The 19,053-nt window shown below is 41.4% G+C and overlaps 1 protein-coding gene across 1 annotated transcript; it reads left to right on the top strand.

Annotated features, from left to right (window-relative positions):
• The first annotated feature begins 89 nt into the window (after positions 1-89).
• On the top strand, positions 90-17,584 carry FKTN (fukutin). The gene is made up of 9 exons (XM_017823644.1): positions 90-282; positions 1,585-1,644; positions 3,762-3,965; positions 5,404-5,681; positions 6,720-6,852; positions 8,494-8,623; positions 9,738-9,871; positions 10,486-10,613; positions 15,232-17,584. The coding sequence occupies exons 1-9, from the start codon at positions 115-117 to the stop codon at positions 15,443-15,445; spliced, it is 1,449 nt and encodes a 482-aa protein (XP_017679133.1). The 5' UTR covers positions 90-114; the 3' UTR covers positions 15,446-17,584.
• The last annotated feature ends 1,469 nt before the right edge of the window (positions 17,585-19,053 follow it).

The raw sequence follows: 19,053 nt of genomic DNA, 5'->3' as shown, positions 1-19,053 counted from the left end.
TATCCAGGGCGTGTTTGGGGGGGTTTGGGGTGGTGGCTGGGGGAGCTTTACGACGGCGAGAGGAGGCGGCTTTACGACGTGTCGCGAGGCTTTGCGGCGGGGGCGCCTTACGGCATGAAGCTGCTGTGCGGTGAGGGCAGCCGGGCAGGCGGGTTCCGAGCGCTCCAGGGGCTCCCAATGCAGAAAATCAACAGGAACGCGGTGCTGGCGCTTCTGTCGCTGGCCAGCCTCGTGTTCCTGCTCTTCCAGCTCTGCTACTACAAGTTCTACCTGTCGCAGAAGGTAAGGGAGCGCTGCCTCGGGCGTCAGTGGGTGGTCACTGCCGTCGTCGAGGGGCTTTGTGGGCGTTGATCCCGCCCCCTTCCCCCCCCCCCCGTAATTCCCTGGAGCGGCTCGAAATTCCCGCAGTGTGGGCGAGGAGACAGTGTCTGGTAGCAGGGGTACAGTCAGGGTTCGGTTGTCAGCCCAGTATCCAAGTCACTGTGTCATCCAGGGGCATCCCATGGGAATGATGCCCCAGCGCTAAGCCGCCACGGCTTTTAAGTCTCAACTCTTGTTCGAAGACTTTTATATGAAAACTGAAGTCAAACCAGGACCCTTGGTTGGTCACCTGTTGGCCACGGGTTTTTCAACACTGGTGTCCTGGACAGAAAACCCAACGTTTTCTGCAGTTTTGCTGCTTTGTGTCTCAGTGTTCATAATTTTCTCCATATTACAGATTAAGTCCTGTTCTTATACCAGGAATGCTTTATATACCTGCTTTTTTTATACCGGGAATGCTTTTTATACCTGCTTTTTATACCTGGAATGCTCAGGCGAGTGATTTTCTTGTAACAGAAAGAGTTCATTATTAACTGTAAATTAGGTAAATGTTACTGTAAATTAATTACTCAGGTGTTTTCATAGCTTACAGTTGCAACAGAGGAACTCTTTTTATTTTTACAGAAGAACTGTGTAGGTATCAAGTTTCCTGACTTTGGGGTTTGGTTTTTTTTGACTTAAGTAATTAATGCAGGCAGTTTTAGTGCCAGGTGGTGCTGCAACCTTTGACTTCTTTCTTCAGTTTCTGATGGTTAAACGTCAAGGCCATGAATGAGAAATTCTTCCTACTTTTGAAAAGCTTAAAAGCTAAGCCACAAGCTGCCCTGACCTTTATCTTTAGGATTAAATTGTCTAGAATTACACCTGGAAAGACTGAGGCACAGTCCTGCTGTCTCTCTCCCCCAGTGGTATTTGCCTGATAGTGTTTGTCATCTCCCTATTTTATGTTTACTGGCATACTGACTTGGAAACCTGAGGCCTCATCACACAATCCCTGCATGTCTGGAGGTCCCTGAGGCTTGTGTTGTACTTCTAAATATACCAGTCCAGGGAAGTTGTTTATGATTTCACATTCAGTGCTGTACTTGAGTGACCAGAGGCAAAACCACAGCTATAACTCTTACTAACAGCTATAAAGTGCTTACTTGGATAAATGTCCATGAATGTCTTTTTAAGAAATCCTAAGCAAGGATTCAGCTGAAACTTTGGGGTTTTTTCTCATCTTTCTCTCTCTTCCTCCCTATCTTTTTTTTTTTTTAATAGAATGGAGCAGCTTTTTCCAAAGTCAGAGGAAGCCAGTCAGGCCAGGACAGCACTAGATGGGTATGTACATGCCATTGGTTCATACAGCTCTTCCCCAGGTCTCATCAAGAACTCACATGGAATTGCAAACTCAGGGTCCAAGTCTCTTCCCTCTTGATATAGTTCCATATAATAATAATAATAATATAAACAATTTCAGTCCTCATAACCCAATGCCAGGGATGCCATTAGGTACTTGAAATGAGATTTTTTTGTTGTTGTTGTTGCTGTGTCCTGCTTAAGATTTGCAGGATTGAGCACAGCCAACACATCACCTCACCCTTGGGGGGGAATGGGAAGCTCAGTTATCATATTTGTACTTAGGATTTGTTTGGAAACACTCTTACAGAAGTCTTTTGTTAACTGATCTCCCAGTGGAAAAACAGAATAGATGGGTAAAGGGAAGGATGTGCTGGGAGCTGGCTGCCTTTCAGTCCAAATGCAACATGATAATGTTGCTAGTTAGCAAAATAGCCATTTAAAGGCCCTGTTTCTGCTGAGCAAGAGGGAAGGTGCTCTGGTTAAGAGCTCCTCCTGGACATAATCCAGACCAGCTGCTCCATGGGCTGCTTGCTTGTGTCAGGAATGTCTCACCGTTCTTGGAGATGACATCCCTTGGTGTTGGGTGTCACAGTCAGCTCCCAGTCTGTGGGCAGGGTTATCCTCAAGGTTTAACTGGCTCTTAGCACATCATCAGTGACACAGCAGAATGTTCCACGGTCCTGCCAGGGACCCACTGCCCCTCCAGGGCCAGTGGAGAAAGTGGCCACATCAGTGATGTGTCCAGAATACTCTGTTTCAATGTGTTTCTCTTGATGGCTTGACATCAAGGCCATCTCTTTCTACCAGCTATTTAAGTTTCAACTGAAAGCATCTGTTTTCCTAGAGAAGTGATGAGGTAAGGGAGGGGAAGTAGACACTTTTGCACAGATTTGCTTCCTATCATAAGTCTTATCTGCCAGTTCTAGTTACAGGTGTATTGTGAGCACATCAGTTACCTTTTAGCTCCATGTAACTCAAATCACTAAGAGGGTGGCCTTGCTTCTGCCTGTACCACACAGGTAATGCTGCTGCCAAAACTCTGTTGGTCACCCACATCCTGTCCTTGTGTTTTCACATCTCTCTGAAGCCAGAGCTTCTAAGCCATTAAGTTTAAACATTATAGTTGAATACATCAGCTACATTTTAAATAGTAAGATGACTATGACTGCTGTCAATGCCATCTGTGTGCCACAGACATTTAAATGAGCTTGATTAAGATTCTCCACTGAGTCAAGTTAATAAATCCTCTCATCAGGCACAGAGATGGTACAGAGACTGGTACAGCTTTTAACCCCTTAGTACTTGCATCCTCCCTTCTCAGTCAGTCCTCCCACATGTACAGCAGTCCTTGTACCTGAGGTCTGGGCTCCCTGTTTGGGATTGAATCAAAAGCCTTGGAAAAGTCCGGGTGTGAACAGTGTCCATGGCCTTTGCCTTGTGGTTATGTGCAGTGTGCCTTTGTCTGGCTTTCCCAGACACGTCCTTGTCCTTTATGTGTTTGGATGGGACTTTACAGGAGCTGTTGCTCCAGAAGCTTCCTGGGGGTTGAGTTTAAGGTGACCAGAGTTCCCCAGATCCTCCTTTTTAAAGATGGCACAAGATGTGCCTTTTCTCAGAACAGCTCCTGATCACTAAGACCTTTAAAGATGTTGCAGAGAAACCTTGAAATTACAGCAGACAGCTCCCTCAGCAGCCACATACACATCACATCTCATTCTGTAATCTCTGGTTTATTCAAGTGCTTTCCAACTCAGTCTAGAGTTGGAAAAAATCTCGAGTTTAGCCTAGAATCCTTTCTCTAGTCTAGCACTCCAGAGCTGTAGAAAGTTCTAACTGAAACTGGGAGGTTTTTACTCTAGTCCTAGAGACCTGAAAAGCCTGAGAGCAGTCTGTTCTTATGAAAGAGAAAACTTCCATTTGCACAGTTTGAGAAGTAAAATGAACACTCAGCAGATGTATTAGGAGATAACATCTCCTTTCAGTGGTTTGAGTTTTCTTCTCTCTGTCAGAGTTTTAATGTTATATATATATAATATTAGTGTTTAACATTGACCTCTGTATGCTTAAAGATGGTGTTTCTGTCCTCTGTCAAATAGGACGTTGTTAGGAAGTTCCTAGGCTTAATATCCAGCCATAATATTCCAGTGTATTTGATTGATCCTTTGATTCTGGGACTGGTTGATAAAGACATTGAGCAGATCAGAAGCTCTCCTGATGGCCCCAGTCCAGAATGCAAGTATTTCTGTGCTTCAAGAGACTTCACTACGTTTGCACTACTGGACAAAACATGGAAACATGAAGTAAGTGTCTATCTGCAGTACACATTTATGTATTGTAATGCATTCAGCTGTTCTATGATGCTGTGACATAGTACTTTCCTGTTTGTATGAAAGCGTCTGAATTCATTTTGTAGTAATATTTTAGGCAGAGGAAACTTTGTTTTAAAGTAAAAGTTATCCAGGTACTAGCCTGGATGCATTAAGGGTCATTTACAGAGAGCTTGAAGTTCTTGGAATATTCATAAACACTTGCAATAAGAGGCCACACAAAAAGAAAAGAAAGAAGATCTGTTAGAAAGGAAGAAGGACAACCTTAAGTCTGTGATGTAGGTGCAGCTGTTATAAATCTGGAGTTTGGGGATTTATCAAGGAGGAAATGCAGGTATTGATGTGACAAGACTGTAAAGATGATCGTAGTCTGCTGGCTTACATTTCTTTTAGTACATCCTTGTACTTAGTACCATTTCACTTAAATCATTGGTACCTCTGCTTCTCTTTGGTGTTAGGAGTTTTTTTTTATTGGATGTGTTAAAAATAGAGATGTAGTTCGTGATGAAGGACAAAATTGAATCTAAGATTATCTCATCAATTAAGTCTAATCTGGAAATATTTATTAGATTTAATTTGTACAGACTAAAGATACCAGTGACAAACTGCTTTTTTCTTTTTTTTTAAATAGAAAAAGCAGGAGACAGAAATGGTCTGTTACTATTTCACTGAAGAACTCAAGAGTAGTGTCACTCTGGACTTGATCAGCAGTTGTTTCACCCATGACTGTAAAGGAACTAAAGAAACTGAGAATAAGTTTGTGTGGCAGTACACTGATATAAATCCATCTCCCCATTCCTTTGTGGTTCACTGATATCTGTAGCATCCAGAAGAGAGGCTGATATGCTTATATAAAACATTTCAAGGAAGGGCAATTGGAAGGATTTTCAGATGCTGATTGGCCCTTTTCTTATCAGCCAGAGTTTCTTTGCCTTTTTCTATGGAAATATGAAACCCTGTTACCTAGTGCAGTCTTCTGTGTTTGGTGAGATTCAGACAAATATTTATTTGCTTTATAAAAGAAGATTTTGCAGTAATATTTTTTGTATTAGTGGTGTTGTTATTCAAGGACTTAAGAACACCAAGTTTGGCAGAAGAGTAATTTTAGAGAATGGTTTGAGAATGCAGCGAAGGGTGCTATGGCAAGGAGCAAACCTAGTCCAGGCATGGCTTACAATGTTTATTTGTTGTTTTATTGAATAGTTTGAAGGACAAAATTTAAGGAAATAAGGTGGTTGGAGTTGGTCGTGGCTGTTGATTTCATCTTAGAAATTTTCGATTCATTTGTGCTTAAGTCTGATAAAAAAATGAAAATGGGTAATAATGTCAGTTAATAGTAAGCAATTTAGCATTCAGTGTTTGTTTTTCTAATCTTCAGCCTGCCCCAGCTCCTGCCTCTCTCGTTTTTTAGGTGGGTCTTTTTAGAACTGCTGAGAAAATGGGGTTCCAGTGGCTAAAGATTATAAACAAGGACCCCCGCTTGGATGGGATGGATGACCTGTCTGGAATGGAAATTCCCTTGCACTACATATTCAAGCTTGCATCTCATGCCATTCACCTGGTGGTCTTCTATGAGAGAAGTGGAAATTACCTGTGGCACGGACCCCTGAGGCTCAAGCAGCACATGGACAGAAAGTTTGTACCTTTCCGGAAACTCCACTTTGGTCGCTACCCTGGAGCGTATGAGAAGTGAGTTTGGAAGAGGGGAAGTAAAAAGCCATATTAAGACTTCCAAAATAACTTCTGTGTATAAAACTACACTTTCCTGGAGCCAGGTTGTAAAACTTACCTCATGTGTAATTTAGAAACATAAAGTGCAGGTAAAATAAGATATGGAGGTAAATCCAATTCTGATTTACCTGAAAACAAGAGCTTCACACTATTCATAAATTAAGAGCTATATTTTAGAGCAAGTTGCTCTGCAGCCAGATTGAAGCAGACAGAAAGGTGAGAAAAGTAAGAGCAGTCATGACTGAGGTACCAGAGGATCTTCTGCTACGGTCAGTGGTTTACCACTTATATATTTAGCAGTTTGAAATCTTTTGATAGCCATCTGTGCTATCAACACAGGGGTGAAGTAGAAGTGGCAAAAAATTTATTATAGATAGATATATTATATAGATATCACAGTGTATCCAAAAGTTGAGTGTGGGTATGGAACATTAAATGAAAAGGGGAAACAACAGAAATCCATTCAGGAACAGTCCAAATAATCCGTGTTAAAAAAATTGAATAAAGAGAGGTGACATTCGTACCATAAAGACATGTGCCAACCACTGGATCTAACTCATGCTCTTAGTGTTCTGAGGGGATTCTTTTGTAATTTTTAAAAGCAAATAGCCTTAAAGTACAGGGTAAAATTTGGTTCTTAAGTGCATCCCACACTTAGACAACTAACCAAGTAGCCTGAATGTTCAAATGCACTAAACATTTCTGAACAAATTCAGTGCAAGTTGTGAGTCAGTAAAGGAATCAGTGATCTGACAAACTAACTATAGGCTTGTAGGCATAGAAATTCTTTTTAAACAAGATTTTTAAAGTGTATGGGGAATTTGTTGAAGCTCATGTTGCCTTTTTTTTTAATATAGTTGAATTTGGTTGCATTTGGACAAAGGAACCAAATGCCTGTAGTGTGCATTAAGGTTTTAACTGGAGTTAGAGGAAGAAGCACCTTGTGGTTTTTAAGGGAATTAAATGCGGTAATGTGTTATCTTCCTTTCCCTGCAGACCAGAACTTCTGCATGTTTTCATCGACGACTTAAAAGTTCAAATCCCAAAAAATCCATCCAGTTTTCTAGAGGAGATGTCACACTCTAGATTCCTTGAATGTAGGTACAGAGAAGCTCGGGCTTTCTTACAGGTTAGTGGTAATCAGGTTGTGTCTCTAGGATGTAATGTGTGTTCTCACTGATTGATTCAAACCTAGGAACAGTTCACTGTTTGCCTGAATGGGACTGTTTGCATACCTGAAGCTTAAACAGAGACCCTGATTCTCATTCCACAGAGTTTAAGTGGTAATAAAATCAAAACTTTACCTAAAGATTATGAGGGAACCAACATGTCCGTAGTTCTCACACTGTTACTGTTAAATAGGTCTCATGTAAATAAGAGTAAGATCTTGTGTATCTTTGTGGCTGAAAACTTTTCTTATGGCAATTCTCAAGGTTTTGTGTAGTGTTTCACTTTACATTTTTTGAACTATGTGCTGCAGTTTCATGTTCTTCATTTGGCTCATTTGAAATGGTATATTTATTCCAAAGTGAGTTATTTCATTGCTTTTTTGACTATGTAAGCTAATGGGTTTACCACTATTTAGAGCATTATATTACTAGCTGATTTAGTAGATAGTAGAAAAGTTTCTGCTGCAGTCTGGGCAGCATTTTGTCCTTGTAACTTGAAAGGGGACACGAGTTATAAAGTGATCAAGAGTTAATTAATTAAGACAATTAAACAATTAAGACTCTGGAGGCAGAATCAGGTCACTGAATCTGAGCCATCTCTGAGTTCATGAAAGGGGAAAAAAGGACAGTGGAGGCTCCATTCTTCAGTCATTTATGTCTTGGGGAAAGGGAGCATTCTTGTTCAGTCCAATAGGCTGTAGTTTCCTGTACATGTAGCAGGACAGTCACTTTAGCCCAGGGTGTGTTGTCACTTGTCATGTGAAAAACAGGAAGGTCTATTCCCCTTCAACTCTGGAGCCTCCAGGCAATATTCACCTCCAGGCAGAGAAAATGTGGCTTCGAATGTTTATTGAACTTTGCTGGAGCTTGAATACTGAGATAAGCAGGTGGCACCTGTTTAGAAAAGTATTCATTTCAGCCGTTTGTTGCCCAAGAGCTCTTCAAGAAATCAGCCATGAGGCTGAGTGGTGCGTAGTTTCTTTGTTATACTTGGTGACGTTTGCCCAGCCTGCCGTTCTGATTTTGGCTTTGCACTGAAAAAGTGCTGATTTTTTTGACTTTGCAGATCCTGCCACAGGTGTGGTTGGAAGATGTTCAGGGATTTGTGTTCATGGTGTTTACTCCGTGGCCGTTTTTCCTTAACATTGAACATCCAGTTGTAACACTTGGTGGCGCCAGATAAACTAATCACGGAGTCCTGGAGGTTGGAAAAGCCTTAATGTGCCGAAGGGGACTGATTCTGGCCCTCTCTTCCCCCCAGGCTCAGGTTATTGACTTCAGCATGTGCAGAACGAGGGCTCATCCATGTTGCTGCAAAATGATGAGAATCAGTGTCTAATATGTATTTTCTTAACCTACTCTACTGTGAATTTGCATTCTGCTGGTTTGGAAATACTGAAGATTGATGTTCCAGAGTTTAAATTTAAACTTGCCATTTCAGTGCATGGTCTCAAACTGGACTGTATATGTAAAACCAGATACTAGTCCAGATATTAGATAAGTAAATTTTTTAAAGTAATTTTTCCTTGAGACACTAAAAAGAATGAAGGGACGTGTTTGCTCTCTGACAATAACTTTCTTACTCTTCCTTTGCCTTCCAGCTGTATCCCGATGATGCCTCTCTTGATGCAGTGGAATTCAGAATAAAAGCAAAATCCTTGCTTCACCTGGCTGCCCTGACACTCAATAACTTGGGAGTAAAGTTCTGGCTGAGCAGTGGAACATGCCTTGGTAAAACATTTGTGTTGTGTTGCATTTTTAATCTCATCTGAAATTTTAAACATTTCATCCTCCATTACTTGTGATGTCAGCAGATGCCAAATGTACTGGTTTGGAAGGTAATATGTGGCATTAGCTGTATTGAAATAGGCCTTTTTGCTCCGGACAAAATGCTTTCTTTAGAAACCTGAGCCCTGGAGATGCTGGGCAAATTTCCACTGAAGCATTTAATTTTGACAGTTATCTTTGTTGTGTTCATCACTGCTAGAAAGTAATCAACAGTTCCTTAATTTGTGTGACTTGGAATTTACTGAAATGCTAGTGGGGAAACCCAGTGACGGACACATATTTCTGCTGTACATGTAGACTTGCCTGATTTTTCTCCCCATTCAATTTAATGCATATCACTGACTTTTAAAACATAGTTCATGTTTATTTATTTTTAAAAACCATCTTCTAATACAATGTGAGCCTATTAGAATAGGTAATGCAAGCTTTCAGTTCTACTGAAGATGGAAGTAGTACCTTATCCCTGGTGAGGATTCTTTTGTTACTGAAACAGTTTGTGAAAACTTGTGTGTGCACATTTGACTTGTATTTTTTAATCCTGGGGAATATAATTTTCTGAATGAACAGTTACTAAAAGCTCCCTTAATGAAACAGGCAAAAGGGTGTCCCACTTCTTGTCTTTCTCTTTTGCAGTGGTGATTGGAAGATGATTAACATCTTGGATGCTCTATAAAACAATGGTTGCAAATCAGAAGCACAGCTGTTGCCCTGTAGCTGTTCATTGCTGATTAGATTTGGGTCCAGATAAAGAATTTTTTTTTCTATAAAGACATTTAGATTAGAAAAATGAAGATATTTTATCTTTGAAAGAGTTAGTGCTTTCTCTCTCATTCTTGGCTTTCTGGGGGGAAAGAGCTGTGACTGTAAGTGCAGTAACATTTGTTTTCTTTGTGGTTCATTTCAAACTAGAGAAAGACAGAAGTCTTGTTTATGGCCTCAATCAAAGACTTCTGCCTGGTGACCTCATGGCAATTCATTTTTATGTTGCTTTTGTTCTACTGAATTCGTGTTCCTCAATTAAACTTAATTTTTTTCTGGTTTATTTTGTCTCCCTTAGGCTGGTATAGACAGTGCAATATCATTCCTCACAGCAAAGATGTGGATTTGGGAATCTTTATAAGGGACTACAAAGCAGAAATCATTCCAGCCTTTCAGAAGGCAGGATTGCCACTGAAGCACAAATTTGGCAAGGTACAGAGATAATGAACACTTTACTTCATGTAGGTTTGTAAGTTTGAGTACAGTTGCAGATCAGTTGTGTAGAAGTGGGTATCTGAAATCTCGTCATCAGATGCTTACTCAGTAGGGTTTTACCTAAACAAAGAATTGCTGATTTTTGTGTGTTCTCTTGGACTATGTGTGAGAAAATACCCTTCTTAATAGCTTCAGCTTTGTTTGGGAGGTCTGAATTTCACCTCAGAAATGTTTAATGAGTTTTAAAGGGGTCTCATCTGTGTCAGTGGTGCTGAGGAAACATAAGGCAGAATTTAGTCCCTGAGATTGGATGGGCCTTGTCATATTGGGAGGATTGGCACTGAGATTATTTTGCTTGTAGCAGAAGGCAAGGAGATGGTGCTGAAGCTTTTGGAGCTAAAGGGAAGAAAGGGAAGGTAGCTCCACTGAGGTGCAAAAAAATTTCTAAGGTTCTTAAGGCATTTAAAAAAATGGCACAATTAGTGTGTTTTCTTCACTTAGGATAGGAGTCACCCTGTATATCTGATGAAAATAATTTTGTTTTCTGACCTGCTGATGAAAGTTGCCTTGTATTTTTATGTGTATATACATTGTGTATTTTTGTCTTGCAGGTGGAAGACAGCTTGGAACTCTCTTTCCAGGGAGAAGAGGATGTGAAACTTGATGTTTTTTTCTTCTATGAAGAGGAGGACCACATATGGAATGGAGGAACTCAGGCCAAATCGGGCAAGAAATTTAAGTAAGAACTGGATTTGTACCACTGATAGGAAAGAAACTGAGTTACTGTTTAGTGTTGGCATTTTTTGTGTTGTGGAGATTTTGCACTCTGAGACCAGCGTAGTAGAAAGAGAACAGTCCTGTGCTTTACTACTGTACTTTACTGTGCTTTGGGAAATCCAAAGCAGTGCTGGCATATCATGTATCAAGCAGATCTTATCTGACTGTGACAAGCTCCAAAGTTACATAAAACCAAGATGAGAAAGAAATCTCTAAAACACAAATCAATTTTGCAGTAGAAAATTAATCCTTAGGTAACTATCGTAACAAGGAGACATGGCAAAAAAACCTCTACTGTCCTTGCAAAGTAAACCCCATAATTTGGAATTTTAAGGTAATGATTTGGAATACTTTATTGACTGTAGTGTTGTGACAGCAATGCACATGACTACTTATTGTTCTGTGAAAATGGAATTTTGAATAGGATCCTAGGTGTCTTGTTTCGTACCCTTCAGTATTATATGAGCAACAGCTTCCTAATCTAGTCAGCAAACTGAATATATGTTTTCTTAGTTAAATTTGTTTCTTTCCATCACCCACCTTCACTCAGAAGGAGACAGTTGCAGACTAATTGAAAACCTTGCTGACTTCTGTAGGATTTCTGTAGGATAATCATAGAATCATAGAATCAGCTGGGTTAGAAGGGACCTCTGAAATCATCAAGTCCAACCCTTGATCCACTACTGCTGTGTTTACTAGACCATGGCACTAAGTGCCACATCCAGTCTCATCTTAAAAACCTCCAGGGACAGAGAATCCACCACTTCCCTGGGCAGCCCATTCCAATGCTTGATTACCCTCTCTGTAAAGAATTTCTTCCTAATATCTAACCTAAACCTCCCCTAACACAGCTTAAGACCATGCCCTCTCGTCTTACTGATAGCTGCCTGGGAGAAGAGACCAACCCCCACCTGGCTACAACCTCCTTTCAGGGAGTTGTAGAGAGTGATGAGGTCTCCCCTGAGCCTCCTCTTCTCCAGGCTGAACAGCCCCAGCTCCCTCAGCCTCTCCTCATAGGACTTGTGCTCAAGTCCCTTCACCAGCCTTGTTGTTCTTCTCTGGACCTGCTCCAGCACCTCAATATCCTTCCTGAACTGAGGGGCCCAGAACTGGACACAGCACTCGAGGTGTGGCCTCACCAGCGCTGAGTACAGGGAAAGAATCACTTCCCTGGTCTTGCTGGCCACACTGTTCCTGATCCAGGCCAGGATGCCATTGGCCTTCTTGGCCACCTGGGCACACTGCTGGCTCATGTTCAGCTTCCTGTCAATCCAAACTCCCAGGTCCCTCTCTGTCTGGCTGCTCTCCAGCCACTCTGTCCCCAGCCTGTAGCACTGCACGGGGTTGTTGTGGCCAAAGTGCAGGACCCCGCACTTGGCCTTGTTGAACCTCATCCCATTGGAATCAGACCATCTCTCCAGCTTGTCCAGGTCCCTCTGCAGAGCCCGCCTGCCTTCCAGCTGATTGACACTGCCACCCAGCTTGGCGTCATCTGCAAATTTGCTGATGGTGGACTCAATCCCCTCATCCAGATCATCTATAAAAATATTAAACAGAACTGGGCCCAACACTGATCCCTGGGGGACACCACTAGTGACCAGCTGCCAACTGGATGCAGCACCGTTCACCACCACTCTCTGGGCCCGGCCCTGCAGCCAGTTCCTAACCCAGCACAGAGTGCCCCTGTCCAAGCCATCGGCTGCAGCTTTTCCAGGAGAATGCTGTGGGACATGGTGTCAAAGGCTTTGCTGAAGTCCAGGTAGACACATCCACAGCCTTCCCCTCATCCATCAAGTGGGTCACCTGATCATAAAAGGAGATCAGGTTGGTCAGACAGGACCTGCCCTTCCTAAACCCGTGTTGGCTGGGTCTGATCCCTTGTCCATCCTGCAGGTGCTGTGGGATTGCACTTAGGATGATCTGCTCCATCTTTTATATTTTACCTGAACTGTATTTGCTTATATTTGTCTAACAGGAACTTAGTGAACACTGTGGCAGAACATCCAGTTGGTGATAGTGTCTGAGTCCTTGTCTTAGTTTCTTAATTCTTAAAGGTTACAAACGTGGCTTTCTAATTAAATGAGAACTAGATAATAACTTTGCTTAGGCATAGGAGTGTAAGGAAGCCAACCCTCTAATTCTGAGCTAGTGCTTCTTAGTCTTAGTTTAATGAATACAGAAAAGGAGCAAGAAAACCGCTTGTTTACCATTATAAAGGCCCCGAGCCCTGACAGAACATAGCTGTTCAGAATCCTTAGCCAAATAATTCCAGTCTTTAGCCCTGTCAGAATTTTGGAGGAAGGTAAAGTGAGGAGGTCAGTCAAAAGAGGAGTGATTGTTTGGTCATGCTGAATCCTAAATCCACTCTAACAATTTAAAGGAATCTCACTAGCTGATTATGTGATATCAGAAAACATATTGATTGCTACTAGATCATCACACAGAAGGGTGGAAGTTCTCTTCTAAGATATTTATGTTTTTAAACCTGAAATGTAAAAGATGTTCTCTTCAGAAAGCTAAATATTTGCGAAAGCATACTTTCTATACATCTTGCCACATGAAAGCGTGGAAAACTGAATCTTCTCTCATTTAGTCTCTAAAATATCTTTTCATAGTCCATTTTAGTCTATTTCCTTGGAAAGCTGGTTTCCAAACCTCACAGCCTGTGTGTTTTGCATTCCCATGTACAGAAATACTTTCCCAGCATTGCAGACACAAACAGGGATGTGCATCTTCCTTATCTTGTCTTGGAGTTGCAGCAGTTGAGACCTCCTGTTTGTTGCATTCTCCAGGAGAGAATAAGTATCTACAAAAACTGACTCTGGGAATCAGATCTGAACTTTAGGCTTTAATCCTTAAAATGAGTTAATTCTGTAGGTTTTTAACTAAGAGGACTTTGTGTGTCTAATCCTTTCAGTGCTTTCATGTCCAAAGATTGATAAAACTGAAATTGGAAGAAAAAAAATTGTGAGTAGTGTGTATGTACCAGAGCCTTGTCCCAGCAACTTGGCATGAGGAAATGGTGAGCAAGGATTCCAGCAGTATGAAGCAATACTGAAAAGCATTGGGTTTTTTTCAGTCAGTGAAAACATCAGATTTTTAGTAATAGTTAAATAATTATTTGGGTAAAAATTCCAACTGACTTTTTAATTTGCAGATTAGTTTATTTAAGTTACCTGTATGTTCTCCATAGAATTATTATTCAGAGCTTTCTATCTGGAGGATATATCATTTCAGTTGTTTGCTGATAACTTTTTTTTTAATACATGTCCACTGATTTCTGACAAATTAATTATTTCCTGGGTTAGTAATAGCTGAAGAGAATCACAGAACAGATTGGCTTGGAAGGGACCTTAAAGATCATTTCATTCCAACCCCCTGCCATGGGCAGGGACACCTTCCACCAGACCAGGTTGCTCCAAGCCCTGTCCAACCTGGCCTTGAACACTTCCAGGGATGGAGTAGCCACAGCTTCTCTGGGTGACTTGTGCCAGGGCCTCACCACCCTCACAGGGAAGAATTTCTTCTTAATATCTGATCTAATACTGCTTCTTTCAGTTTAAAACCATTCTCTCTTGTCCTATCCCTACATGCCCTTGTCAGAAGTCCCTCTCTGGCTGTCTCCTAAGCCCCTTTTAGGTACTGTAGGGCTGCTTCAAGTTCTACCTGTAACCTTCTCCAGGCTGAATAACCCCAACTCTCTGAACCTGTCTTCATGCAAAATAGCTATTTGATGTTCACAAATTCAGTAATAAAGTTTGTTTACCTTATTTTGCCCTTAGTAGCTGGCATTCTTTTGCTTTTTTGTTTAGTTTAAAGTTAATCAATAGTCTCTGGATATATATCCAGAAAATGTTTGATCACTTTGTTCTTTCCCTGCACTTAAAGCATAAAGCAGTTATTTTCTGATACTGTTTCCTCAGAGCTCAGAAATAAAATTAACTTTATGCTTACAAGAACAAACATGGAGGGGGTGGTTCTAGTTCATGCAAATGCACAAATCTTTTAACTTTTTTTCAAAAGGACTAAGTACTTATGGTTTCATTTTAATCCGTGGAAAGGAATTTTAAGTTCACTTTTTTTTTTGTGGAAGTCTTCAGAGCTTCAGAGTGCAAGTTAGCCTCTGCAGAAACAGTACATAGACTTTGGCATTTATTTGTTTAACACATCAACTCTGACACTGTGCTCTTATAGGGTGTCATCCTGATTAAACTCTGCAATCTACCTGTGAACTTCCACTGCTCTAAGTGTGCTGACCCTCTTGACACCTTTCTAAAGGGAACCGTTTAACCCCATTTGTAAGTGGAAAAACAGAGGGACCAAGTCATTTCCTATAGGTGGCAGAATGATATTGAAATAAACAGCAAAAGAATTAGGAATGCTTCCTACACATGAGGCAGTTTCACCACTTACTGTTGATAACACCCTTGTCCTGTATGTGAATAATATGTCATAGATAAGAAGTTATGAAATAAGAGAAAAAATAGTAGAATAAGCAGCTTGCTTTCTCCTTGAACTTACTTATTGAGAGGTTTATGTCAGTCTTCTGCCAGTGACTGTGTTCTTTTATTATGACACAGGTATTTCTTTCCAAAGTTCACTCTGTGCTGGACTGAGTTTGTAGAACTCAAGGTACATGTGCCCTGTGAAACCCTTCAGTATGTTGAAGCCAACTATGGCCCAGATTGGAAGGTTCCTATGAAGGTGTGGGACTGGAAGAGCTCCCCATCCAACGTGCAGGACAATGGTGTCTGGCCTGTCGACGAGTGGGATGATGTTATCCAGATCTACTGACCCCTGACTGCTGTCACAACATGCCTGCTGCCCTCAGGACTGTCCACTTGTGATTCCCTGTTGCCCAAAGGCATCAACATCCGTTCCTTTTGTAACTTCTCATGTGTTTCCTAAGGAGACATTTACCTTCTTTTTGCTTAACAGCTATTTTTTCACCTTCACCATGCGTTTTCCAGGTGGTTAAAGGAGAAGATGAAAGGCAGATGAAGAGAAGGGAAGCTGAAAGAAAAGCTGCACAAAGGAAATGGAGAAGAAATGTTATAGTATACAGGCAGCTGACTGTTTTAAGTGTAAACAGTGGCCAGGTGGCTTAGACTTTCCTGGGATCATCAAAACCTTCAGACTGTTCACTTTTCAAGCTTCAGAGAGGGTTAAGATGGAAAAATCTCAGGTAAGTCCCTCTTTTTTCAAAAGAGATCCTGTGAATATTCATCTTCTAAACACTAGAGTTACAAGTACCTCAGATGTCCTTGATTTGAGACTGACACATTCCTACAATATGCAACAAGTTGCTCTTGGGAGTGGAGTGTTTCTGTTGCATAGAATCCGCATGGCCAAGCTGCTTTACATGTAGGAGATAACGGTGTAATACTAAATGAATGGATGGAGAAACTATCCACATTGGATGTCTTCCAGTCTGCTTTTTTCTTTTTTAAGAACATGAAGTTGCATGCTGCTGGGATGTATTTCCCACGAAAAGAATAAAATTCTGGTTTTGACATCTCAGTTCCTATGTTCTCCCTGTGAAAGTTCTGACTGGGTTTCAGAAAATTAGAGCTATCCCTGCTTTCTTGCAAGTAGGTGGAAATGGGGGTTTGTTTATAGTTTCCTATTTCACATGGGCTTACAGAACAGAGGCCTCTGAGCACTGCAGATCTTCCCTCTCAGCATCAGCAGGACTGTGTACAAATACCAGCTGCTTCATCAAATTTGCAGCAGCATAACTGAAAGTGAAGTGTCAGTGCAACATGAGGCTTTGGATGGGGAGAAAGTGGAAGCCTGACAGCTCTCTCCTGCTTCTGATTGTGCTTTTCCTCAATGAAGTGAGCTTTCTTCAGCAATTTGGAGGAGGATATTCACTTTTAAAGGAGTGTGTGTCCAAGTTTGTTCCAGTGCTGCTGTGCAGGGGACAACAAGGGAACTAGAGCTGCTTGTGAGTTACAACTACAATACATGCTACAGACCCAGGAGTACTGGTGAATCAGTGCCAAGGCACTGGGTGGCACTCATGTTTACTTGCAGCAAACCTGTATCTGTTCATCTGCAGTTTCTAGCAGTGTCCAAAGTGTGTCCAGTTCTGGAGAGGTGACATAGCCACAGCCCTGTGACAGTTTTACTGCTGCATTATTCCAGGTGCACTCTGGGGCTTCCCTGCTGTTGTCCTGGAGTGTGCTGCATGCTTTTTCCTGCCAATCCCTTCAGTTCCAGTTTCTTCTGCCACTGGAGCTCCCAGAGTGAATTATTCAGCTTCTGGCAGTGACTTGTCATGATTGATGGCTCTTCAGTTGGTATGGTAACTTTGTTAGCTTTGCCTGATTAAGAAGAGAGAGATGTGAAATCCTGCTAACTTGGTAAACATTACATCATATAAGGGATAATTTCTCAGGTAGAATTTTCTCTATTTTTTCCTTTAAGTGAAAAAAGCTAATGTTCTTATGGTTTTCATGTTCATAACTCTGTTGTCATGAACTTCTTTGTTTAATAACATGCAAAAAGCCTGTAAGTTTTTCAAGTGTGATAGATGCTTTAGAATGAAAGAAGAGATGCTGTCAGAAAATTACAATCCTGTCAAATTTTTGACTTTGTAGATGAAAAGACTAATGGAAAAAAAACGCATGTCCCTGAAAGGGAGAATGTCTTGAACAGTTGATTATACCTGTAAGGTATTCTTCAGGTTAAACTATTTTCTCTTCAGAAGATACAAGTGTGTGTTTAACACTGATTAAAAGAAGAAGAGTCTAATTTGCAACTCAAGATGCTGTTTCATCCTTTGTTTTGTCATCTTGGGCAGCATTTACCACACTTCATTGCAGTTACTGTGACATAATGCACAGAGAAAAATTTTGAACTGTTTCTTACACTGCTTATTGACTGTCTCTCTTGAGCTTTTGTTTTTTAATAAAGATAACTTGGACACAACAAAGATATTTGGAATAAGGCAGGTGCCCATTTGTAGTAGAAAGGATCCTTCAACTGCACAAACAGATTGCACTTCTGCATGTCTCCTGTCATGCTTTATGCAGTGCCCTGACCAGAGATCTCCTGCTTGGACACAGATGGAGTCCCAAAGGGTGGTGTAAACATCATGGAACTGCTGCTGTTGGAAAGTTTGAGGCTGCAGCCTCACCATTCCCATAGAAACAACTAGATCTAGGCATGTTTCCTGTTAGGTTCTCCTGAATTGCCTCATCTGAAATTGATTCTTAATTCTATGTTACCTTCCCAACTTATTAACCACCTTCATTTTGAAAGTACTCTGCAGCGGAGGGCAATGCCTAAATTCTCTTAGTGGTCTTAAGCAACAACATGTTGTTATCGGTTACCTTGGCTGAACGCCTGGTGTCCACTGAGACACTCACCCTCCCCCAGAGGGAAAAGGAGGAGGGAAGGGGGGAAAGAAGAGGGAAAAAAAAACCTTGCAAAACCGAGACTGCTGAGAAAGGCAGTTTTATATTTACACAGAGAAGGAAAAATAAAAGAACTGTAAGCACTATACACACAGGGAAAACTGACAGTAAAGACTACTTCCTCACGAAAGGTGTTTTCCTCCTCCAAATAACAGCTGTCTATCTTGTGCAACTGTCCCAGAAGAGAAGAGAGGGAGTTGTTTCCTTCTCGTCTCTTTATATCTGAGCTGCCATAACATGGTATGGAATAGCTTATTGGTAAAATATACATCAGGTAACCTATCCTAGTTCCGTTTCCCTCCCAGAGAGGGTTACAAACCCACTACAATCTCCACCCCTTATTCCCTACCATTTTACATCACCCTCATATCCCATATTCGCCTGTATCCTGCGCTTATACAGGTCTTGTCTTCTACAGTTGTCTTATCGTTGAGCACCAGCATCAGCTTAGTTCGGGTCTTTCTCGTCTGGTGACTTATTTCCTGCAACATACAACTCAGAATACAAATTAGTTTTTTCCCAAGGTTAAATCTTGAGGCACATGTGGGTTTTCTCCGTCTTCTCTCATTATCCACCAAGTATTTCTTGGTCCTTGAGCAAAAACAATCCCACTAATGGGTTGCCTTTGCTTGAGGCAGGGTTAATCCAAACTGCTTTACTTAACATACCTCTCAAGTGAATTACTGGGACTTTGTCTCCATCCACAGTGTGAAGGGACTCTGATTGGGCAGGGCTGGCTCGACTGACGGAGCCTCTAGTGTTGACTAACCAAGTAGCCTTTGCTAGATGCTGATCACAATTCTTGAAAGTCCCCCCACCCAATGCCTTCAGAGTAGTTTTCAGCAGTCCATTACACCGCTCAACTTTCCCAGTGGCTGGTGCATGATATGGGATGTGATATACCCACTCAATGCCATGTTCCCTTGCCCAAATAGTAGCTAAACTGTTCTTGAAATGAGTCCCATTGTCTGACTCAATTCA

Source organism: Lepidothrix coronata, unplaced genomic scaffold (genome assembly GCF_001604755.1).
Source record: "Lepidothrix coronata isolate B3197 unplaced genomic scaffold, Lepidothrix_coronata-1.0 Scaffold104, whole genome shotgun sequence".
Classification (NCBI taxonomy): Eukaryota; Metazoa; Chordata; class Aves; order Passeriformes; family Pipridae; genus Lepidothrix; species Lepidothrix coronata.
This window is presented reverse-complemented; position numbering and strand designations above follow the sequence as displayed.